The sequence below is a fragment of the Actinia tenebrosa genome, unplaced genomic scaffold (genome assembly GCF_029948245.1).
Source record: "Actinia tenebrosa isolate PJP-AT-01 unplaced genomic scaffold, QUT_ActTen_1.0 PGA_scaffold6__47_contigs__length_16458017, whole genome shotgun sequence".
Lineage (NCBI taxonomy): Eukaryota > Metazoa > Cnidaria > Anthozoa > Actiniaria > Actiniidae > Actinia > Actinia tenebrosa.
Genome location: NW_028292583.1, coordinates 14,392,840 through 14,416,595, shown reverse-complemented (window position 1 = coordinate 14,416,595; position 23,756 = coordinate 14,392,840). Strand labels below are relative to the sequence as shown.

The 23,756-nt window shown below is 35.8% G+C and overlaps 3 protein-coding genes and 1 long non-coding RNA gene across 4 annotated transcripts; all 4 read left to right on the top strand.

Annotated features, from left to right (window-relative positions):
- The first annotated feature begins 222 nt into the window (after nt 1-222).
- On the top strand, nt 223-5,207 carry LOC148906162 (uncharacterized). The gene is made up of 4 exons (XM_089039413.1): nt 223-442; nt 3,638-3,763; nt 4,118-4,186; nt 5,002-5,207. Exons 1-4 carry the CDS (start codon nt 331-333, stop codon nt 5,205-5,207), a joined length of 513 nt encoding a protein of 170 aa, XP_088895539.1. The 5' UTR covers nt 223-330.
- A 2,167-nt stretch (nt 5,208-7,374) lies between these two features.
- On the top strand, nt 7,375-9,051 carry LOC148906161 (uncharacterized). Its single transcript, XR_016121560.1, has 3 exons — nt 7,375-7,482; nt 8,704-8,767; nt 8,990-9,051. It is a non-coding gene; the product is annotated as an uncharacterized LOC148906161 (long non-coding RNA).
- Nucleotides 9,052-9,842: 791 nt separating this feature from the next.
- LOC148906160 (polyamine deacetylase HDAC10-like) lies at nt 9,843-16,945 on the top strand. Its single transcript, XM_089039412.1, has 13 exons — nt 9,843-9,926; nt 10,672-10,697; nt 11,187-11,291; nt 11,601-11,669; nt 12,284-12,410; nt 13,040-13,105; nt 13,342-13,401; nt 13,684-13,773; nt 14,260-14,369; nt 14,685-14,752; nt 15,597-15,651; nt 15,988-16,016; nt 16,441-16,945. Exons 1-13 carry the CDS (start codon nt 9,843-9,845, stop codon nt 16,452-16,454), a joined length of 903 nt encoding a protein of 300 aa, XP_088895538.1. The 3' UTR covers nt 16,455-16,945.
- Nucleotides 16,946-17,073: 128 nt separating this feature from the next.
- LOC148906159 (PRA1 family protein 2-like) lies at nt 17,074-23,523 on the top strand. The gene is made up of 4 exons (XM_089039411.1): nt 17,074-17,526; nt 18,042-18,259; nt 18,714-18,823; nt 23,200-23,523. Exons 1-4 carry the CDS (start codon nt 17,348-17,350, stop codon nt 23,521-23,523), a joined length of 831 nt encoding a protein of 276 aa, XP_088895537.1. The 5' UTR covers nt 17,074-17,347.
- The last annotated feature ends 233 nt before the right edge of the window (nt 23,524-23,756 follow it).

The following is a 23,756-nucleotide window of genomic DNA, read 5'->3' as shown; positions in this document are numbered from 1 at the left end:
TTAACAGATTTTTTCTGATGAATAAATAAATAGATAAAATATTGTAAATCTCATTTGCCCAATAACCCTCAATCCACAGGTTCCATCATCACAGGATTTTTTGACGAACCATTGGATCTTTCCTGTAATGAAAATAATGACACTAAGCAACCAATAGAAAAGCTGATTGTTACTCTTTACTTGAGAAATACTACTGATACAACTATAACTATATTTGTTTCATACGATGGTACCAAAGTTTGCAATGAAGATCATTGGCTGTATAATATATGCCTGTCACAGGTGACGTCATATTTGACCAAAGATGATAATCGAGCCCATTTCGTTATCATGAATCCTCCACCAACACTCAATAATTGTGAGACTTACTGTGCGTATAAATACAAAAATCCGACTACCGACAGTCTTAGTCCAGGACCTGTTCGAACGATTAAACTTCGAGGTTTGTAAACAATTGCTGTGTATGACCATGCATATATTTTACAACCATCACTCCTGTACGTATATTACGTACGCGGGCTCTTCCGTGAGGTTCGCTTCGGATCCACACACACTATTCACAATATACAGCACTTAACTCACGTGTTGATTCTTACGGAGGGAATGCAGTAATGGAAAATCCCCCATCGTGACAATGATGATGATGGTGATAACGATGATGATGATCAGACATCATCATCATCATCATTATTGTTTTTGTCATTATCATTGTCATTGTCGTTTTCTTTGTATGACTGTCACACTACAGGGGTGGTGGAACCGGGGGGATTTCTCGCCCCCCCCCCCCCCACGGAATATTTTTGGGGGTTTGGCCCCCATTAAATATTGGTGGTTCACATGAAATATATAGCTCTTATTAACCGAGTGCGATGTCCGTACCGTAAGTTATGGACCGAGTTTTTTCCACTGCCTTATGGCCCAAGCGCGTAGCGCGCGGGCGATAAAAAAGTGGAAAAAACGAGGATCCATAACTTACGGTGCGGACCGTGCAAACGAGGTTAATAAGATATTTATCATATGGCAAGGGATTGAGATTAAAAAGAGGTGAAGCAATAAAAAGATCGACGGCGTTAACGAAATAAACAACTGGCTTCTTCACCCAATCATGAATTCAGATAAGTTCAAACTCGACGTTGTAAGCTTACTGATATTATAACAAATTTACGTTAATTCTTCTTCTTGTAATACTTTCTTAATTTCATTCACTGGATTAGTCGCTATTCACCACCCTTTATAGTTCGTAGTCTCACCTAGTTTTTGTTTTAGTTTTTCTAGTCGTTCAAAATCGCTCAACAAGTGCCGTGTAGAGCCTTGATCGAAAGAGTTGTCGCTTGTTATGATAAGTTTTACATTAAATGCCAGTGACTTTCAGTTATATCAAGAGAATATTAATATTCTCTTGGTTATCTTTAATAATTACTCGGGCTTTCGAAGAAATGCGCGAGGTATAAATTGGGCTTCGTTATTTTTTTTCTTCAGTCACAAATCGCCCTCGAAGCCCTAAGGCGCATGCGTCAAATCAAAGTCTATGCGCATGCGTATAATCAGCTATGAGCAAAAGCTTGAGTGATGGCGGATATTGCGAAGGACTCGTCGCTGTTTCAAGTAATGAATAATATGGAGTCAAACACGCTCAAGACACATATAAAAGCACACACTTTTCGCGGTAGACCCACAATAAAAGATGTAGAGCGTTTCCGGAACGGGTCGGCCCGCGAATTTTACGAGTGAATCGACCTTTTATCGTGAATGATTGTGAACATTTTATCGTGAACCACGCTATATTGAGGGATCTGATATTAAATGAACTATCTTATCTGAGTCAAATAAGCATAATCGTGCATATAGACGTGATCGTGAACCCAGTAGAATACCAGTACGAACTCTGAAACATCTGACGAACAAGAGCAGAAAGCTAAAGGCGTTTGTCCACAAACGTGTTTGTCGAAGTATACCGAAATCCTCAAAGCTGCATAGTTATGTGAAGGTTAGAAAACTTAAAAAACCGTTCGATATTCTAATATGAAGCCCGAGTTCACGCAGATATGCGTCTAGTTTATTAAGATTTCCCAGAAAATATTTTTTATAACGAAGATTTGAATGTTTTAAAAGATCATAAGTATGTACACTCAGTGAACCATTTTATTTTTCGGTCCGTAACGTAAGTTATGGACCGCAAATTGACCAATCATACCTTGCCATGTAATAAAAATGCATAGGTTCGATTTTTATTACTGTTATTATAAAGGTATTGTTGTAATTTTTTAGATTTTCAGCTTCCGCTACCCCTGCACTATCGAGACATATGTATTTTAAAATCCCGTATTTTACATCGTTTTCATTTAATTGATTCAAGCGGATTTTTTCGACCCAACAGGCAGGATTAAAGGCAACGTTGGTGGAAGAATACATTTAAATTGTCCTATCCCGCAAAACGGACTTGAATGCAATTCGTCAAAGGTCGTCTACTTGAAATTCAACAATAAAGTTGTTAAAGCGGTCAACATCACACAATCAAAGAATGACTTTGCTTGTGTGAATCATAACGATAATAGATATTATAACATCTGTCAGGAGCACATGAATTTATCGTACGTCAACGGCAGCAGCGTCGTCTTCGTTTTGGAAAAGACACCAGCCTCCCTCAACAACACCGAACTACATTGTGTTGTAAAGTTCTTTGATTGTTTAGAGGACGACTATCACACTCCATTTGAGACGATTATACTCCAATATAAGCAGAACGGCAAGTACAATTTTCTTCCCAGTTTTGAATGTCTCTTTACGTTCTTGTGTGTGTGTGAAACTCTTCTACGTGAATGAATGTGACCATTTTGACTGAAATTCAAAAGCTAGTGTTGGCGTCACCCTAAGGTTTTTTCATGAGCTTATTCAATATTGTTCCCAAGAGAGCCTGTGCAGGCTCGTGGGTGGATATGATTGTTGTATGTCCCGTGTAATACATTCAAGATGTGCCCTAACAGTATTAATATTATAGTAACGTTTGCGCTAAACATTAATGTCGTTTACTGAGACATGTAACAAACAGCAAAACAAGATCTACTTTGAATTAATTACTGCACCATTGTTTGATCACAAAAGTTCACTGAGTGTAGTTTTTTGTCATTGAAACCTAATATCAGTAACGTTTTTAGTATATAATGCGAACACTTGATGTTAGGTATGATTACTTACAGATTCATTCTGCAGTGACAGCAGCAATACCATCGGTTGTCGGTGTTGTTGTAGTCATTGTTTGTTTATGTTGTTGTTTTATTTAGTTTTGGTCTAATTTCAGCTGAAATTGTAACTGTGATATGAAGTTCCTGTGTGGGATAGAAAAAATGAATTTGAGTGTGTAAAACCCAATGTGCAGATGTAACCCATGACTGCAGTGACGGCACCGACTTCGTAGTGTCGCTGAACAACGTTGTTGTTGTTGTTGTTGTCGTTGTTGCTGTTGTAATTGTTTTCGGTTTTCTTGTTCTTGTTGTTTTTGCTGTTTTTGTTTTTGTTGTTGATGTTGTCGCTGAACATCGTCGTTGCTGCAGTTGTTGTTCGTGTTGTTGTTGCTGTGTCATCGTTGTTGAGGTTTACTTATCCCAATTAAAGATAAACTACTTTCTTTCCGTTTCAGAAACTACAGCAACTACAGCAGCTACAGCAACTACAGCAACTACAGCAGCTACAGTAACTACAGCAACTGCAGCAACTACAGCGACGATGACCCCAACAAAAGAAACGACGACCCCAACAAAAGAAGGTTAATAATATTTATTATTCGATTGTCAGTTGGAAACAAATGATAAATACCACAGTTTTCAGTGGTTTGATCAGCTTTACATCAATCATTTCTGGAATAACGAACATGGTGCATTGTGGTCTAGCTTAGGTACAAACATCTCTTGTTCATCATGCCTTATATGGTGTTGGTACATGGTACCGAAGCTAGACCACAATGCACCTCATTTGACGAATTCATAAAAGATTCAGTTGTGCTGACATGATATTGAAAAGAAAAAAAGTTTATTTGGCTGATCAAAAACACAGAGAAAGGTTAATTACGCTTGCAAAGGAGACTAACATTTATTCCAAATGACTGTAATTTTCTTTCCAGGGAAAATATCAACTACTGCATCAAGCACGAATACATCTACTAATGGAACGAAAACATCAACAGAAAAAGGTTAATTATGTTTGTTGTTTGATTACTGAGCAGTCCCCCCCCCCCCCCCCCCACAAAAAAACAAACAAACAAACAAAACAAAAAAACAAAACAAAACCAAAACAAAAGCTTTACAGGAATCTTTTCTTTTTTCTTCGAAAAAAAGAATATGATATTTTCTGAGATAGCGAACAATAGCTTGCCTACAAACATCTTCTGCTCATCATGTTTACTCGAGCTAGATCACCATGCACCTCGTTTGTCGAATTCAAAAAAGATCTGTTGTGCTGACATGATATGAAAAAAAACTCTCATATTTATCGCGGAAAGATATCGCGGCTTATCAAAGTCAGGACATGGCTAGCGTGTGTTACTTCATGTGGAGGGAACTAGAAATACCCGAGATCCCGGACTCGCAAAATCCCACAAACCAAGAAAGAGTCCTAATGAACTCTACTCACATGTGATGCTGAGTCTAGGAATCTAACTCAATTTAGACCCAGGAGAAAAACCCTCGAATCAAGGGAGTGACCTAACAAACTCTACTCACATGTCATGCCAAGTCCAGGAATCCAACCTGAGACCATAGAAAGATAAGAGGTGAGTCCACTACCGCTACAACACAACGTCCTTGATTGTCATTATGCTATTTCATTATGTAACATTCAATGCTAATATCTGTAGTGGAAGAAAAGGATTCAAGATTCATATCAACTAATGCTCTAATCCACTCGTCCATAGTTTGTTTATAGTTTTAATTGATCAAAAGTATGTCTTTTCTTTATCCCACGCTCTTCCCTTTAGGACCTGTTCACAGACTTTATTGGATTTTTTAGCTCAGACATATTTTTCTTCTTTGTTTTTAAATGAAAAAGATTTGACGGGTGTAGCAATAGCTGGCATCGTTATTGGGTGTGTTGCTGGTCTTGCTGCTATCGTTATAATAGCGGTTGTAATATATGTGAGTCAACAGAACAACGAGAATGGCGGCGATGTTCAGGAGATGTTCCCTATGCAACCAAGCAACAATGAAGCTAGTTAAATAACCAAAGTACGGAGAATAAGTGCGTTTATAAATAGTCTTATTAACTTCGTCTGCTCAATCCTCCTTACCGTAAGTGTATGGACCGAGTTTTTTTCACAGCCTTAATTATGGCCCAAGCGCGTGTGACAAAACTTGAAATATTCTTCAGGTTTGAGTGCCCTTACTGTACTGCCGGCATCGAGGAAGAAGAGAGGACTTGGTAACATATATACATTTTTTTTACTCTTTCGCATTACGGAGGATATTATCTTGATCTCGAATTAAAAAAAAAGATTAATTTTTTAATTTTTTCGATTTTATTTTCACCATTCACTATAATCTAAATTGTGCTCTCTGTGGTCGAACATGGAACGATAGGATCCACATTACAAGGCCAAGTTTTTGAAGGACTTTAAATGTAGTATGTCTGTCATAATATCATTATATAATAATCATATACTAATAATATCTTAATATTACATTATATTATGTTTAATTATTTAATATAGGTTTTTCTAGTTAGTTACCTTTTGATATATAATTGTACTGTCAACACGACAAATGTTAACAAAATGGAATGAAACATTGAAAAAAATATTTCGTGATTTACCTGTATTTATTTGTTTAATTTCTTTCCAATTTCCTTTCAAGGACTTTTCTCCCCTTGTCCTTTTCTTTTTCTTTCTTAATTAAGCATAAAACCAACCATGCAAGGCAGAGTGTACACGGCAGCCATGTTGGTGCCAGAAACAACGCAACTGATGACTTCTCTAAATAAACTTCCCTAAATAAACTACAGCATGTGCAAAATGCTGCAGCAAGACTTGTTAGTTTCTCTCGTAAGCATGAGCACATTACTCCCGTTCTTTTTAATTTACACTGGTTGCCAGTGGAACAACGTAATGAATTCAAAATTCTTTTATTGACGTCATAAAGCTTTAAACAACAGTGCTCCTTCTTATCTTTCTGACCTTATAAAATCCCATGTCCCTATTCGTTCTTTGAGATCTTCATCATTAAACCTGTTATGTAAACCATCTTACAATCTCAATCTTTATGGAAAAAGAGCTTTCTCTTTTGCTGCTCCTGAATTGTGGAATTCCTTGCCAGTTAAAATCAGGTCCAGTACATCTATCTCTACTTTCAAAAAAGATGCGAAGACCTGGCTTTTCAAGAAGGCATATGATTAATCTAATTGACTTTTATTATTTTATACTAAAATTTTACTTGAGTTTTAATAAATGATTTTTATTGAATTTGATGAAATGTAAATGTTTTTAATGATATTAGTATAGGAAATCGCACGATCTCGAGTACAATTTGGAAATTAATAGACACGAGTAATGTTTTGAAAGTTCTTGTAATTGCACGAGCCTTTAGGCGAGTACAATTAAAGAACTTTCAAAACATTACGAGTGTCTATTAATTGCTTATAGTTCACTCAACAAAATTTCAGTAAAAAATGCGAAGCGACACCGTTCATCTTTGTCTATTTGGCGGCCGATTTCCAGTGCGATTTCGTGCAACTGAAATGCATAAAAAAGATTAGTTTTTACGGCTTTAAAATTTTATTTATGCTTTTTAAGTACAAAATGATAGAAAATAATTGTTTTGACATTGTTTTGGCAGTGTTGCCATAGCGACTTAATTCGGTACTCCTACGGAGTACAATTAACGCTATAATTGTACTCCTCTCGACCAATCAGAGTCGAGTAATTTTGTTGAGTGTACTATAAAAGTGTTAATTTTTTGTTATATTGCAAAGTGTTTTTCTATGAATTTAATTAATTGAATCATTGTCATACGTTTATAATATTATAACAATTTTGAAAAATAATTTAAAAACAAAGTTGAATGTTCTTATTTAAAAAAACTGTAAAGCGTTATGGAACTAGCGGATACTAACGCTATAGAAATGTTAAATTATTAATATTAATATTATTTTTATTTTTGCATGACAAGAAAACTTATTTCCCAAGGGAAAAAAATTCTTTTGTTTAACCAACCAACATGGCTGGCATGAACACACTCTGCAGGGGGAAACGAAAAGAAAAACGGGGGGGAGGGGGAAGTACAAAAAGTAAATAAAATAAATAAATAACAAAAACAAAAGGGACTGGAAAACACATAACCTTTGGACCGAAACGAACAGTCACGTGATATCTATTTTGATGTCGTGGGTGTCCTGTGGTGGCCAGTCACCTTGCATTGGTTCGTCTTTTTTCTGTCCAGATTTACTAACCCGCTAAATATTTGATTCTTCAATTTAACTTTGAAAAGAGCTGCAAAACAGGTAAGCTATGCTAGACATATTATTTATTCATTATTATTTCTATAAGTTTTAAATTAAATATCGTTCAAGGTCTTCTTGTATTGATTCAACCAGCTAAGCATTTAGTCAAGTAACAAGCTAAAGATAACATTCAAAAAAGAACATTTTTAAAAATCCTTCGGTCATTATTAATAAACCTTCTTAGGTGAATCTAATACTGTGTTATCTAAATATCAGTGTTAAAGCTTCATAACCCAAGGCATTGGTCCATTAATTTAGAATTGGTTTAAGATATTTTCTCACGTTTATCGAGCCAAAAACTAAAGACTTCCATGACCCGCATTGCCTGCATGTTGTAAGCTGACATTCTTGCTGGAATGAGATTATTTCAAAATGTACAATGACCAGATATGCTTTATTTTGAAGTGATTTGTATCCTGTGTTGTCTGTTAAGCTATCTGCCAGATTAATTGTTCAATATTTGTCAGAAAGGTCTCAATATTCTATTATGCGAATTACTGGTATATAACTTTTGTCCAGTAAGGGTTGATTTACATATTTCATCAACAATAGCCCCTTTGCAGCTCAGTTATCACGTGCTGATTAATTCACTGAGAGCAAATGAATGAACATCTTGATTCCCATGGGTGAAATTATATACTGGAGAGCAAACAAAATTTCTACAACCTGTTTCGAGAGGTCGTAATAAAACTGCATTTTGTAACACACTGGTTACACATCGTTTCATTCAGTTCTTTACAAGTAGCTAAAAAGAACCACCAATTTAAAATAAATGAAAAAATTTTGCTCACTAGTACAGACACGCCACCGTAAACTGCAAAGAAAGAGCACAAGAAAACATATGCCTTTTTACTTTCTGTTTATCAAAAGGTTGGTCCATATATAGACCTTTCCCGAATTCGCTGGACTGATCATGAAACAATGGTTTCTACTCGAGGTTGAACTTGATAAATAAAAGAATCAAGTTTAGTCTTGACTTAAAACCATCATTTGGTGGTCATCCAAGGGAATTCTGGAAAGGTTTATTACTGGTATATAAGCTTACTTTTGTCCAGTAAGAGTTGATTTACATATTTCAAGAACATTACCTGATTACCCCTATTATATATGATTCCAAATTTGACCCACCAAAAAATGCTATTCATGCACTAAAGTACAACAATCTGTGAAATAGCAGTGTGCCCTTATACATGCCTTGTTTTTGCTTTCTGTTTTCAAAAGTGCTAGTTTCACAATGAGTGGTACTTGTGACAGCAGTGGACTTGAATGGAAGCTTGAAAAACTTGTAAGTATAAACCATGAAGATTTATATCCTGCAGTCTGTGCATGCTTACTGATAAGGTATACTCTGAAACAGATTTAATTTATCCAGTCCAAGTAATAACAAGTTGTTAACTTGACCCATTTTTTCACCTTAACCTTAAAATAGCTAATTTTGAACAACTTTGTAGATATAAAGTTTAATTTTCTTTGATAAATTCTTTTTATTAATTAATCTTTTTTGCAGGATATTAGTCAAACTGGTGACGAAAAACCTGTTCAAGTCAAGAAAAGGTTAGAATATTTTTTGCAAACAATAACTATAAAGAAAGATATATTATATACTTTCTAGTGTGTTCACTTTGTTGTATTCCATCAGAATTTATATCCTGCGGTCTGTACATGCTTACCGATAAGGTATACACTGAAACAGATTTAATCTATCCAGTCCAAGTAATAACGAGTTGCTAACTTGACCCATTTTTTCACCTCAACCTCAAAATAGCTAATATAAAAAACAACTCATGGAGCAGTCAGAGAAGGATCACTAGTATCCCAGAATGCATTGTGAGTGAGATATGAGATTGAAATTTTTTTATTCAAACAGCTAAACTTGTCACTTAAGTAGAGTGTGTCATACCTTTAGTGTTGTCTATTTCTAAATTCTTCAAGATATTTGTCGAAATACTTTTTGAGTAGTTTCAGGTTCAGTATAGATCCTAGTATAAGTAATATTAGTGGTAGAAATATTTTTACAAAAAGATTCATATCAACCAGTGAAAGCCAAAGATAACAATAATAAGCGTGCAAAGAAACTTGGAATACTAGTGGATCCTCCTCTTTGGCACAGCCATGTTTGTTGGAACAGTAGATTTCCCCCCTGCATTAATAATCCTTGCATTTTTGAAAGTACTCCAGGAGTTAAATGGGCAGAAAGGTTTTTCTACTTGTGGGAAAGAAGATGGTGCTTAGTGTTACATGATAGTGTTACAAGATCTATTCTTTTTTTTAAAGCTGTAATATTTACATACATTGTTAACCTAATTATACAAGATTCTTCTACTATTTATTTATATGTATATATATTTATATCCATTCTAATGCCTCAGTTTCGAGTACTCTTTTGCTCTGTGTTAACCTCAATAGCTTGTAACATATTCTTTAGTATTGGTACAGCTCTTATGGTAATGATATGAGAAATGTATACCAATAAACAATACAATTGCCTTAGAATTCTAAGGGTTTTGCTCTACCATAATTGCTGAATAATATGCACAATCGAGGCTAACACAGAGCAAAAGAGAACTCAAAACTGAGGTATTAGAAAGGATATATATATAGGTTGAAGATATTCCTTTAAACTTACATCACTAAGTCCATTGTATGTCTTAAGCTTATTTCCTGGTTTACCTAAAAATCAAAAATATATGTACCTTGTTCACTGCATTCATTATGTTTGTTAGGTGTAAAATGCATTTAGAGGCGAAATACTAGTTCCTTTCACAGTTTCCTGCACCATCTTGAAAGGTAGCCGTGCCTTTACATCGAAGCGAGACGAACGGTGAGCTTGCAATGATAGAGACCTTTTTTTAACACCTTGTACAATTATTCACATGTCTCTATCATTGCGAGATCACTGTTCATCTCGCTTTGATGCAAAGGCCCGGCTACCTTTCAAGATGGTGCAGGGAACCATGAAGGGGACTATTCCCAAAAGTCATTTTTTAAAATAAAAACTGCAACGTATAGAAATGGTGTGGTTTTTGTATTTTCTAATTTAGCCCGTGGTAATTTCTTTGATTGGTTGACAACACTTTTTTCTTACGCTATTATATGTATGACCATATTTGGAATTCAATATCTCGGAGAATGATCATGTGACCTGATATTTCATAACGTTTCTTTCACTGTTTGACTTTTTTACTGCAGGTGCAAAATGCTGTAGCAATAGTCAGGTGAGTAGTATGCATTCTTTGCATCTTACTGCGCATGTCTAGTTTGAAGAGAACCACTTAACAATCTCGTACCCAGAGCCTGCGTTTCTTCTGGCCTGCGGCGAAGAACGAGGGCTCTGGCATAATCCATTTTTCGAGACCAGGATTTCTTGGACTTCCGTTATAAGAGCGCTTGCGTTCAAAGACTTAAGAGACTTGCAAAAAATTAAAAAAATATGTTCTCGATTTCTAATTCTTATTTTGATCGGAAGTAAACACAGAACTCTGTTTGAAAGCAGGTTTGAAAGCATGATTTTCATTGATTATGTTTCACTTCCGGAAAGCTGCGCATGCGCCAAAAATGGATTATGCCAGAGCCCTCGTTCTTCGCCGCAGGCCGAAAGAAACGCAGGCTCTGGGTACGAGATTGCACTTAATATGAATTGAAGTATTTAATCTGAATAATTAATTAATTAGTTAGTTAATCTGATTATTTTTTCTTCCAAACAGGCCACCAGGTCACCATGCCGACACAGATAGTGCTATGGGTTACTGCTACTTTAACAATGTAGCTATTGCTGCCAAGATTGCACAGCAAAAGTGGGGAATGAAAAAGTAAGATTATCCGGCAGTCATTAACTTTTTAACTTACAGAAGAATGCATAGCATTATCTGGGAAAAACTACTTCTCCTGGCACGGTTACGGTACGACATGAGTAAACCAATCAGAGCGCAATTATTTCTCACCTGTCCAGAATGCTGAATATCGTAATATGGTCAAAACACGGAACGTCCATATCGTAAATTTGCTAATCGCGCGCGATAGCATTACTTTTTACCATAAGTTTCTATAATAATGAGGAGTTAAGTAAACTATTCGTTATGCATTGCCGCTAAACCATCTATTGTTGTTGTATTTAATAGAGTTCTCATCGTTGACTGGGACATTCACCATGGTAACGGTACACAGAGCCTGTTTGAGTCAGATCCAAGGTACATACCATCATGTATGTTTATATGATACTACCCTGCGCATTCGTGCGCCCAGGAGCAGGCGTAGCTCAGTTGTTTAGTGCGCGGCCTTGAGAGCTAGAGGGTCATAGTTCGATCCTCAGGAACTCCACGTCTCTTTCGACTTCTCTCTGTTCTTCAACCAGCTTTAAATACCCGTAAAAAGGGCGCACCTTCGAGCGCATTAAACATCAGCCCTTGGCTCGGGAGATTTGGGCAACCACTCCCCGCGTTATCGAAGTAAAACAAATTACCTTTTTATGATAAAAAAATTTGCACATGTTTAATAATGTAGTGGTTACTTTGTACTTCAAGCTAAATAGTTTTGCTTTAACGAGTCTCTCGGGCGTGATGAGAAGTGGGGAAAGAGGTGAAATGAAAAGAAGGGAAAGAAAGAAAGAAAGAGGGGGAGAGGGAGAAGGAAGGTAGGAAAGGAGGAATGAAAACATTATTTTTTTCGGCATTTCGTACGACGTCGTATCGTCAATTTCCCGAAGTTCGACTTTAAATATTTTCCTGTAGCGTTACTCAAAATCGTTTCCAAAAAGTGCGGCTTACAGTTTAAAAATCAGTGATATTCCTTTTGGTCTCTCTAGTGTGTTATACTTCTCTACCCATGTCTACCAACACGCCAGGTTCTACCCTTTCTCGACGATAGCAAACTATGATGTCGTTGGTGAAGGCCCAGGGAAGGGCTTCAACATCAACGTTCCCTGGAACAAGGTACACTATACTATCTTACAAGGTTGAAGATATAATATTGTATGGTACGGAAAGAGCGGTAGGGTGTGTGTTGCTAATGCACCACTGTGGTCACGGGGTCGATTATCTTGCTGCTACATGCATGTCAATAGAATTCAGTGACCCTTCTCAAAGTTAACTTGGATGAGAGGCTCACATGAAAATAGAAAAGAAATCACACTTTTTCTTGATGGAGTTTGAGGCATTTCTTTTGTATTTCCATGTTAGCCTAACATTCAAGATGATTTTGAAAAAGTTCCATTGCATGTTGGTTATTTATTGTACTTCACTATAGGGTACAAACACATTACATTTACTGTGCTGCAAGACATGCATGTGGTCGGCTCAGTGTGAGTTTTTTAGCGTCCTTTTTTCCCATTTCTCATTTTCTCTGCTCTGCTCTGCTCTGCTCTGCTCTGCTCTGCTCTGCTCTGCTCTGCTCTGCTCTGCTCTGCTCTGCTCTGCTCTGCTCTGCTCTGCTCTGCTCTGCTCTGCTCTGCTCTGCTCTGCTCTGCTCTGCTCTGCTCTGCTCTGCTCTGCTCTGCTCTGCTCTGCTCTGCTCACCACTGCATTGTATTAATTTTATTCTTATGTTTCTATTTGTTCCCCAGTTCCATATGGGTGATGCAGACTATTTAGCTGCGTTCCAACATGTGTTGTTACCAATAGCATACGAGGTACTACAAGTAACTATAGAATTTCTATTGAATCCCTAGAGGAATTGTTATGGGGGAAAACAATAGGCTGTCTTTTCTTATGAAAAATATCCATTGTTTTGTCCCTCAGAACAATTCCTCTAGGGACTCGGTGCAAGGAGTCTATACAGTGCAATATATTGTCATAGTTACTTCCACCTTCACTAAGAGACACTGTACACATTCTTATTACTATATTTTCTTATTCTTTTCCTCAGTTTGACCCAGATATTGTATTAGTATCAGCAGGGTTTGATTCTGCCAGGGGAGATCCCAAGGTGAGCACACTATTTCATATATTTTTAGTCCAAAACGTTAAATTTGCATAATCAACCTTTCCTGAATTCGCTCAATGACCACGAAACAATGGTTTGAAGTCAAGACTTTATTTATCAATTACAACCTCGACTTAAAACTATTGTTCTTGATCAGTCAAGCGAATTCAGGAAAGGTCGTATTTCCAGTGCTTTTGATTGAGTTCTTACCCCAGCACAAAGACAGATTTAAAAGATATTCATGGCGATTTCTTGATGCTGATTCTTCTAATTGTTTATTTGTAGGGCCATTGTGACATCACTCCAGAAGGCTATTGTCATCTTACTAATCTGTTAATGAGTTTAGCAGGAGGCAAGGTGGTCATCGTACTGGAGGTAATTCTATATTTCATGATGGTGATGGTCAGATGATTATGATGATGATGGTGAGATGATATAATGATGATGGTGATAACTGTGATGATGATGATGTTGATGGTGGAGATAATAGTAATAATGAGGATGATAATAATGGCGATGTTGATGATGGTAATAATGATGATGATGATATTGATGATGGTGATGATGGTAATGATGGTGATGATGATGATGGTAATGATGATGATGATGTTAGTTGCGATGGTAGTAATGATGATGACGATGATGTTGAAGACTGGTGATGAAAATGATAGTAATGATGATGTTTACGATGAAGATTAATAATGATGGTGATGATTAATGATGATGATGGTGACGATTAATGATGACGATGATGAAGATTAATGATAATGATGGCTATGATTGTGATGATGAAAATATTGATTAATGGATGATGATGATGTCGATGTTGTTTGAATGATGACAATATCCGTGTTTATCAAGGGTGGATACAACTTGACTTCAGTAGAAGAATCCATGTGTAGCTGTACGTCTACACTACTTGGTGATCCTTGTCCAAGGCTGGAAGGTGGCTCCCTCGTCCCATCAAGAAGGTGAGTAACCATCACCGCTATTGTTTATAACCTACTGACTGATGGCGGGAAGGATCTAGAGACTTTACTCCCCATAGGGGAAGGGTGTAGGGTTTTTTCCATCTAAAGAACAAATCATCCTTCTAACTTTTAAATAGCCATGTTCACAACCCCCCCCCCCCCCCCCCATTTTGTTAGTTGTCCCTACCAAACCCTGTACAAGATCACGTCGATTTTGCTTTCCACTTCCAGGTTTATTATTGTACCCAATTACTCCCGTTCTTGTTTTGGTTCAAAAAATATTTTAAACACTTTCTAAACTTTTCAAATACATAGTGCAATGGAATCGATAAAGAATGTTATTAATGCTCACAAGCCGTATTGGAAATGTTTGGAATTCGTTGGTAAGCACTTGTTATATTTAAGGAATATAAAACGTGTGTGCACGTGTTCTGTGATATAAACACGCTGGGAGCTGTAGAGAAGACACCTTAGAAACACGACGCGTAGCCGATAAAATATTTTTGGACAATTTTGCGCGATCGTGTCTCTGTCCTCTGATATAAACACGGTAGCCAGCCAATCAGCACGCGCGTTATATCTCGAATATTTTATATACACAATAATACTCTAAATACATATTTGAATGTGTATCATTAATCAATGCCAAGTGGGTCATTCATCGGCTTTCCTTTCATTTTTCCATCCACCCATTTTCTGTTCAGTACTCCACGCACCCATTCACCCTTTTACGGCCTCGAAAATTCAGGCCTGAGAGACATCGAGAACTTTATATAGATTAAAATTTTTTTCGGTGAAGCACGCACCAAGCTTTCTAAAAGCTTGCGCTTTTGGAACGTGAGATTTTTTCGAGGTAAACCGAGTGAATATCCTTGAACCACCTCTAGTAGAGTCTCACTGTTGAATAGGTGACGTCAACTAAATTAGATAAGTTATTTACTATTTTAGGTGACGTCACCTAAATTTGAAACTACGAGTAAACAGCTACTGAGATCAGGGGGAGAAACGATGATACAAATGAATGTCTATTCACTCATTCTCTGGTAAAACAACCCCCCGGATTAGCGTAACCGTTATTTGGCGCGCTTTTACTATTTTAGGGGACGTCAACTAAATAGTTATCTAAGTTAAATAAATTTATATAACTATTCAACAGTGAGACTAAAAGCACTCTATATTAGTAATAATTTAATATATATATATATTTTTTCAATTGACTGTATGTAGATGTTAGCATACCTGATGCAGAAGAAAAGGATGAAGAGGAAATTACGAGAGATAAGTAAGAAAATTACTGAGCGGATACTACAACCGGGAACACTTTGATAAACTAGTATCATCAACCAATCATATTGCGACATTTAGTTGCAATATTTTTAACCAGCCAATCAGATAGCGCATCGATATAATAAGAGGGTGAGAACGTGATAATCTGATTGGCTAACGCTGTTATCAGTTCAATCTCTGTCTAGTTTAATGTTATCTGATTGGTCAGTTACCGCACAGTAATAGTATAATTGGGATAAGAAGGGAAGAGTATGAGACGCTGGCTGGGACAGGAATCGAGATGTTCATTACTAATTTTTTTTACTCAATTTTTTTTGCTTTCTTTTCCTAGTGATAATGTGGTTACGGAAGATTTGATCGGTAAGTTTAATGAAACATTTTTCTTTTTCTAAAATAAATAATGATTTTCTTTGACAATTGGTGCAATTGTTACCTGATTTGTTTTAAGCACAACTTCATAGAAGTAGATATCTTTTGTACTTATGGGCCCGTTGTACGAAGCTAAGGTTGGATGGCGCTATCCGGCGAATAAATCTTTTCCAGTGGATAAATCTATTGAATAACATCATCAATTTATTTACACAACACGCGTAACTTTTCAGTAGAAAAGATATCTAGCTTAATTATATCCATTTTGAAATCACTGGTGATTTCTGCAATCTGATTGGCTTTCAGCAGTGCCTTTTACAAAGTAATATGTGCCGAAAAAAACGCAAAAACCGACGAATTGAAAACTTGGCAATATACATATATTTAGTCTCATAGATATTTTTATTAATTTCAGCGACTCAAGAGTGATAAAGAAGTACTGCTTAAACGTAACTAAAATGAAATGTTATCGGTATTTGAACTTTTTAATGATCTTCTAATTTATATATCATAAGCATACATAAAAAATGTTGACTTCTTGGCCATTTTGGAGGACAATTTTAACGTGGAGGTAATTGGTTTATCTGTACGACGCAAATACGACAAAATGTTATGAACATTTTGAACTTTTTAGCGTTTTTTAATGCATACATAATAATCTTACATAAAAAGCTTAAAATCTCGGCCATGTTGGGGGACAACTTTTCAACAAGAAGTTTGTTATTAGAAGATTTTTATGAGTAATGAATAGCGCAGCGCAGCCATGACGTCATAAAAACGAAGACAAAGGCGAAATTCAGACAAACAAACTTACAAGTTTACTTTCAGCAGATAATTTTCACAGCCGATCGCAGTTGATCTTAATTTACATGGGTTATTATTGTAACTTTAAGTAAAAATAATAAAATCGGTTCGTATAATCCTCGTAGCGGTTAAACAGAATGCAATGTTTGTCCGAATCTTTAAGCTATTTTTAGAATCAGCGCACTGCGCTATTGTTCTAAGTTCTGGAATGTTGCGGTGTTGTGTTTTTGTCGTTGTCCATCTTCCCTTACATCCAAAATAGTTTTTTTTATATCAAATTATTTCTCCATAACCTATAAAAATGGTATATAAAAAGTACTTTTCTCTTAGTTCTTTAACTAAAGATTTTTCTGTTAAATTTAATTGAAAAACTGTACAAAATCGTTTACCATTATGATCAATACTTTCTTCAGCGAAGATAAGAATTTTTAGGGTCTTCATTATTTCAAATTCGCCAAAGGTCCTCTAAAAGATGATGGCGGGTTACCTGTGTTATGTGTTACTCCACGTAATCCAAGATGGCGGCTGGTATGAAACTTCCACCCTTTCGCTCACTACAAGACGTCTTAACGGACGCTCAGTTTACTATTCCGACTTTGAGCGACTTAGAAAGAATGTCTAACAGAATAGTCAATAATCTTTTGTACTATCAGACGAACTATTTCTTGTGGTGCATCGTTATTTTCCTTATTGTAGGGTAAGTAAACGTAAAAGAACAGATTGTGTTTTATTTTCTTTAAGTTTTTTCTTTGGAAACAAAACTTTATTCAAACTTGTACAATTAAAGGATTCAATTTTTGCTAAAAATTATGAGGAAATCCAAAACTAGTAAAATGTATTAATTTTTTTCAAACATTCCATATATATGAATTATTTGCCAACATAACACGTTAGGGACCGTTATATCTCAACATTTATCACCTGTGGGGGGGTGGGGGGGGGGGGGGTTGGGGCTGGAGGATTTAAGGGGCTTCACATTCAATTTCTTAGACAACTGGGTCAGCTATATATTTACAGGTGTGAAAATGGGGATCACACAAAGATTGGAGAGCAACCTCTGGGGGGATAAATTATCGTTTATGGTATCGACACAAAAATCCTCCCTCCACCACCCCCACAGGGAACTGATAATGACAGGTCCCTTAGTGTTTAATTATGCCTTACAAAGATATTGATTAAAAAAATAATCACTTGATTTATTTTTCATTTTAGAACACTATATCCTAAGGATATGATAATAGGGGCACTATCTGTAGCAGTAGCCCTCGTGGTATATGCCAGGATATGTAAAGAAAAAGAGATCACCAGACGTGACAATACTGCATATAAGTACCTTGTCAGTGCTGGTGTTGCTGGTGTCGTTCTCTTGCTAATCTATGTGCTTGGGTCTGTGCTTGTCTTTCTCTGGGGTGTGGTTGCACCTATCTCTGGTAAGCACTACTAGTTGGTGATTGTTTAAATCCCATACATTTCCCAGATTTAAAATATGGAGCAGCATCAACCAGCTACATGTAAGCAGTGAAGTTTACTTCAGCCAATCACAGCATAATTACCTGTTTTGCTGCCGACCCTCATTACTAGGGCACTGTAACCCAACTTTTGCATATTTTTCTGTTTTCTTTTGACTAAAATATCATATATGTGCCTACAAGAAGCAAAAATATGGAAAGGAAGAATAAAAACAATTTCACTTTACCACCATGTTTGCTTCTTCAAGCTCCAAAAATGCTTAGGGCCAGTCATTTTTTCCTCTTGAATGCTTTGCATGCCACGTTCTCTCCTCAACTGGAAAGCAATATTCTAGCAAAATGAAAAACAATATCATTCACTATTATGTCAGTGCCAAAATTTTGCAAATATTAATTTTTCTCTCTGTTTTTTCAGTGATTTTCTTGCATGCTTCTTGCAGAACAAGAAATCTTCGAAACAAAATCACAAATGTTACAGACAAATTTCAAGAAAATCCCAGTCCAATGTCAATTGTCCTGTCTATGGTATGTGTTGAGCCTGACAAGGCTACACCAGTCCAGATAAATTTAAGCCAGAAAGCTACAAAAATGTATGCTAAAAAATAATCCAGGCGATTTTCAATTTCTCCCTTCCCTATCCCCCTAAAATAAGAAATTCATTTATTGATACCATCGTTTTGCTAGAAATGGAAATCTTATAGACTACTTTCATAATAAGCCTGAAGTGAGATGACGTTTTACCCCCGTCTCTAGACCATAATCCTTTTCACACTGCTTTTGTTCTTTAATTATGACTTTTGTTCCTGTATTCTCTAAGGAATCAAAAATTTTGATATGAAAGAATTTTAAAAACTATTATGGCATAGAGTCGGGGGTAAAACGTCATCTCGCTTCAGGCTTATTCAGTTTTTTCAGATAGAGAAAATGAAGCCTTTTTACCAGAAACTATCAATGCTATTTAAGAAAATACTTCATGAAAACTATTTCCAGAAAATTTTGTAGAATTTGACTGAATACCAAAGAAGTTATGAAAGAACGAAACTAGAGAGTTTTGCATGTATTTATCACTGGAAGCCTTGGTGGCCTCGTCTTGGTGCATTTTCAAAACTTCAAATGCTCACATCTTGTAACAGATTTATTAATTTAATTAGAAACTCACACGCCTTATCTAAATCAACGAGTTCAATGATTTAAAAGGGTTTTCACTCCAAAAACATTTATTTTTTATTTTTATGCACATTAGCAGCTGCCATTTGTTGATCTCCTTTCAGATTATGACTAATAACTTTGCAACCCGCTTTTGAAATGTTTTGGGTCTACCTCCTGAAATCTTTTATTACCTACAAGAAATGAAGCCTAGCAATAAACCCCTTGCAGCACTTTGGAATGCAGGTCAATAGACCTCTTTGGCTCTGACGTAATGTTTTCCCATTTCAGACCACGTGTCATTCCCTAGAGTATCATTTCTTTGTTTAAGGTTTGCGCTCGGTTGCACATGAGAAGACACATGAATATAGATACAGCTCAAACAAAGAATCTTATTCTCAAGGGAATGACACGTGGTCTGAAATGGAAAAACATTACCCCAAGCCGAAGAGGTCTGTTTGGAGGGCAAAACAATAGGTTTCAATTCCCAGGAGATTAAGATTCTTTCGTTTTGTCATTCAATTGAATGCAGCTCAATCAACCTTTTACGTGGTTTGAAGACCAGACTATACCATATTCTTTTATTCATCCAACCTCGACGTGAAGCCATTGTTTCGTGGTCATCCAAGCAAATTTGGGTTGCAAGCATTCCCAACAGATTCGAAAGAGAAAAACATGGCAGCCATTGTGGTGCTGTTAACATTATTGGATAATAATGAGAAATCTTTTTGTGAAATAAAAGCATTGGGATCATGTTGTTCTTAAACATCATTTTCAATGTTGTTTTAGTACGTTTCATTATTGTAAAGCGCTTAGTGCCGAAATGTATAAGCGCTATATTAATTATATTATCATTATTATTAATGTATTAATAAGATTCCCCAAGAATCTAGCCTGTACCCTTAGCTTTACATGTGTAGCTGTTAAGGGACAGTCCTTGAGCCAGATGATATCAACCTCTCCCTAGTAATAAAAATGGTTCTAAACAAAAAATTCATTGGAAGCTCTATAAAGTAACTACATGTATGTAATTTACCAAAAAAAAAACATATATAAACATATATATTAATAAATCCAGATAGGAAATATAGTGCATGAATATCTATCTCTAAGATCTTGTACTATTTATGTTAATAATTACCAATCGTTCCAAACTGTCATTCACAGCTTGAAAGAGCAATATTAAAAAATTGTTCGCGTCAAAAAATTTTACCACGCATAAATTATTACATTTGTAATTCTTTCAATACATCCAATTTTATTCACTAGTTTATTCACTATTTTATTCGGACTATTTGCTTTTTCATACTGCATTCTCAAAATATCAAATAACACGGGTCAAAATCGAATGGATAAAAATATCGACATTGGTCAAAATCGAATAAATCAAAATATCGATTAAAATGGGTCAAAATCGAATGGATTAAAATATCGAATAAAACGGGTCAAAATCGAATAGATCAAAATATTGAATAAAACGGGTCAAAATCGAATGGATGAACATATCGAATAAAACGGGTCAAAATCGAATGGATGAACATATCGAATAAAACGGGTCAAAATCGAATGGTTTCAGTTATCGAATAAAACGGGTCAAAATCGAATAGATCAACATATCGAATAAAACGGGTTAAAATCGAATGGATTAAAATATCGAATAAAACGGGTCAAAAACGAACGGATTAAAATATCGAATAAAACGGGTCAAAATCTAATGGATGAACATATCGAATAAAACGGGTTAAAATCTAATGGATGAACATATCGAATAAAACGGGTCAAAATCGATGGATTCAGTTATCGAATAAAACGGGTCAAAATCGAATGGATTCAGTTATCGAATAAAACGGGTCAACATCGAATGGATGAACATATCGAATAAAACGGGTCAAAATCGAATGGGTTCAGTTATCGAATAAAACGGGTCAAATCGAATGGATACAGTTATCGAATAAAACGGGTCAAAATCGAATGGATTCAGTTATCGAATAAAACGGGTCAAAATCGAATGGATGAACATATCGAATAAAAACGGGTCAAAATCGAATGGATGATAATATCGAATAAAACGGGTCAAATCGAATGGATTCAGTTATCGAATAAAACGGGTCAAATCGAATGGATGAACATATCGAATAAAACGGGTCAAAAAAAAAAATTTAAAACGGGTCAAAATCGAATGGATGAATATCGAATAAAACGGGTCAAAATCGAATGGATTCAGTTATCGAATAAAACGGGTCAAAATCGAATGGATCATATCGAATAAAACGGGTCAAAATCGAATGGATAAACATATCGAATAAAACGGGTCAAAATCGAATGGATTCAGTTATCGAATAAAACGGGTCAAAATCGAATGGATTAAAATATCGAATAAAACGGGTCAAAATCGAATGGATTCAGTTATCGAATAAAACGGGTCAAAATCGAATGGATGAACATATCGAATAAAACGGGTCAAAATCGAATGGATTCAGTTATCGAATAAAACGGGTCAAAATCGAATGGATTCAGTTATCGAATAAAACGGGTCAAAATCGAATGGATTCAGTTATCGAATAAAACGGGTCAAAATCGAATGGATGAACATATCGAATAAAACGGGTCAAAATCGAATGGATTGAACATATCGAATAAAACGGGTCAAAATCGAATGGATTCAGTTATCGAATAAAACGGGTCAAAATCGAATGGATTCAAAATCGAATAAAACGGGTCAAAATCGAATGGATTCAGTTATCGAATAAAACGGGTCAAAATCGAATGGATGAACATATCGAAATAAAACGGGTCAAAATCGAATGGATTAAGTTATCGAATAAAACGGGTCAAAATCGAATGGATTCAGTTATCGAATAAAACGGGTCAAAATCGAATGGATTCAGTTATCGAATAAAACGGGTCAAAATCGAATGGATATCGAAATAAAACGGGTCAAAATCGAATGGATTCAGTTATCGAATAAAAACGGGTCAAAATCGAATGGATAAACATATCGAATAAAAACGGGTCAAAATCGAATGGATTCATATCGAATAAAACGGGTCAAAATCGAATGGGTTCAGTTATCGAATAAAACGGGTCAAAATCGAATGGATTCAGTTATCGAATAAAACGGGTCAAAAACGAATGGATTAAAATATCGAATAACACGGGTCAAAATCGAATGGATCCAGTTATCGAATAAAACGGGTCAAAATCGGATGGATGAACATATCGAATAAAACGTGTCAAAATCGAATAGATGTTCATATCGAATAACACGGTTCAAAGCACAGCCTTTTATTCAAAAAATGGCTTTTGCTGTTAAATTTCACACTTATCTTTTGGTCAAATGTAACATAATTGGTGCTTTTATAAGAACTTCATGCATAATTTGTTCTTGAATTTTTGAAGATTGATTGGTAACAATAAATTTGCTGGGGCTAGGCTCCATAGAAAAAAGGAGAAAGAAAAGTTGGAAAGTGTCCCAATTTCTTCACACATTTCTAATATTTTAGTAGAAAAAAATTGTAAGGCTTGGTTGCAAATGGGCTGCAATTTATCGAATTAAGGTCGGCATCACTTCAATGGATCGGAAAATAATAGATAATTCCCTACATTGTTGACTTTACGCCATCCATGACTCACTCTTTGTTTAACCATCACAGTAATCTCGCGGACAGAAATGCAAATTTTTTTGTATGTTTGACAACACTATGTTACTATGGTCCGAATAACACCATATTTTTTCCCTCCGTAACTCTCTAAAGAAACTCAATATGATGTCAGCTTTAACTGAGACACCAACGACATTGAAAAGTCTTCTTCATGACATTGGAAAGGACCTAGATTTGGAAGACGTACGATACATGAAATATCTTCTCCAAGGTCATATCAACAAGGAAACATTGCAGCATCTAGAATCAGGGATTGAGTTGACTCAAGTTCTAAAAACACGAGGCCTTGTATCAGAAAAACGACTTGCTTTTCTTAGAAAGCTTCTTGTCGAAACGAAGTGTCTAAAACTGGTGAACTTGGTGGACAATTTCAAGGAGAAGTATGCTCCTGGTGTTGGTTTTGGTAAGTCAAATTAATACTACATTTTATGCAAACAATCTACAAACCATTATGAAATTAAAAACGTCAGTATAAAGAAAAGAAATACGTTTTCAGTGTCGATCAAAGGCAATTGCTATAGTTAGTAAATGTTTGAAAAATATCAACATGTAGGTTGCCTAAATTATTCAACGCATCTGTAAATATCTGTACAGGACTAGTTTGTAAATTTAAATGATAAAGCTATTAGCTACAGGGTCTAGAATGTTTT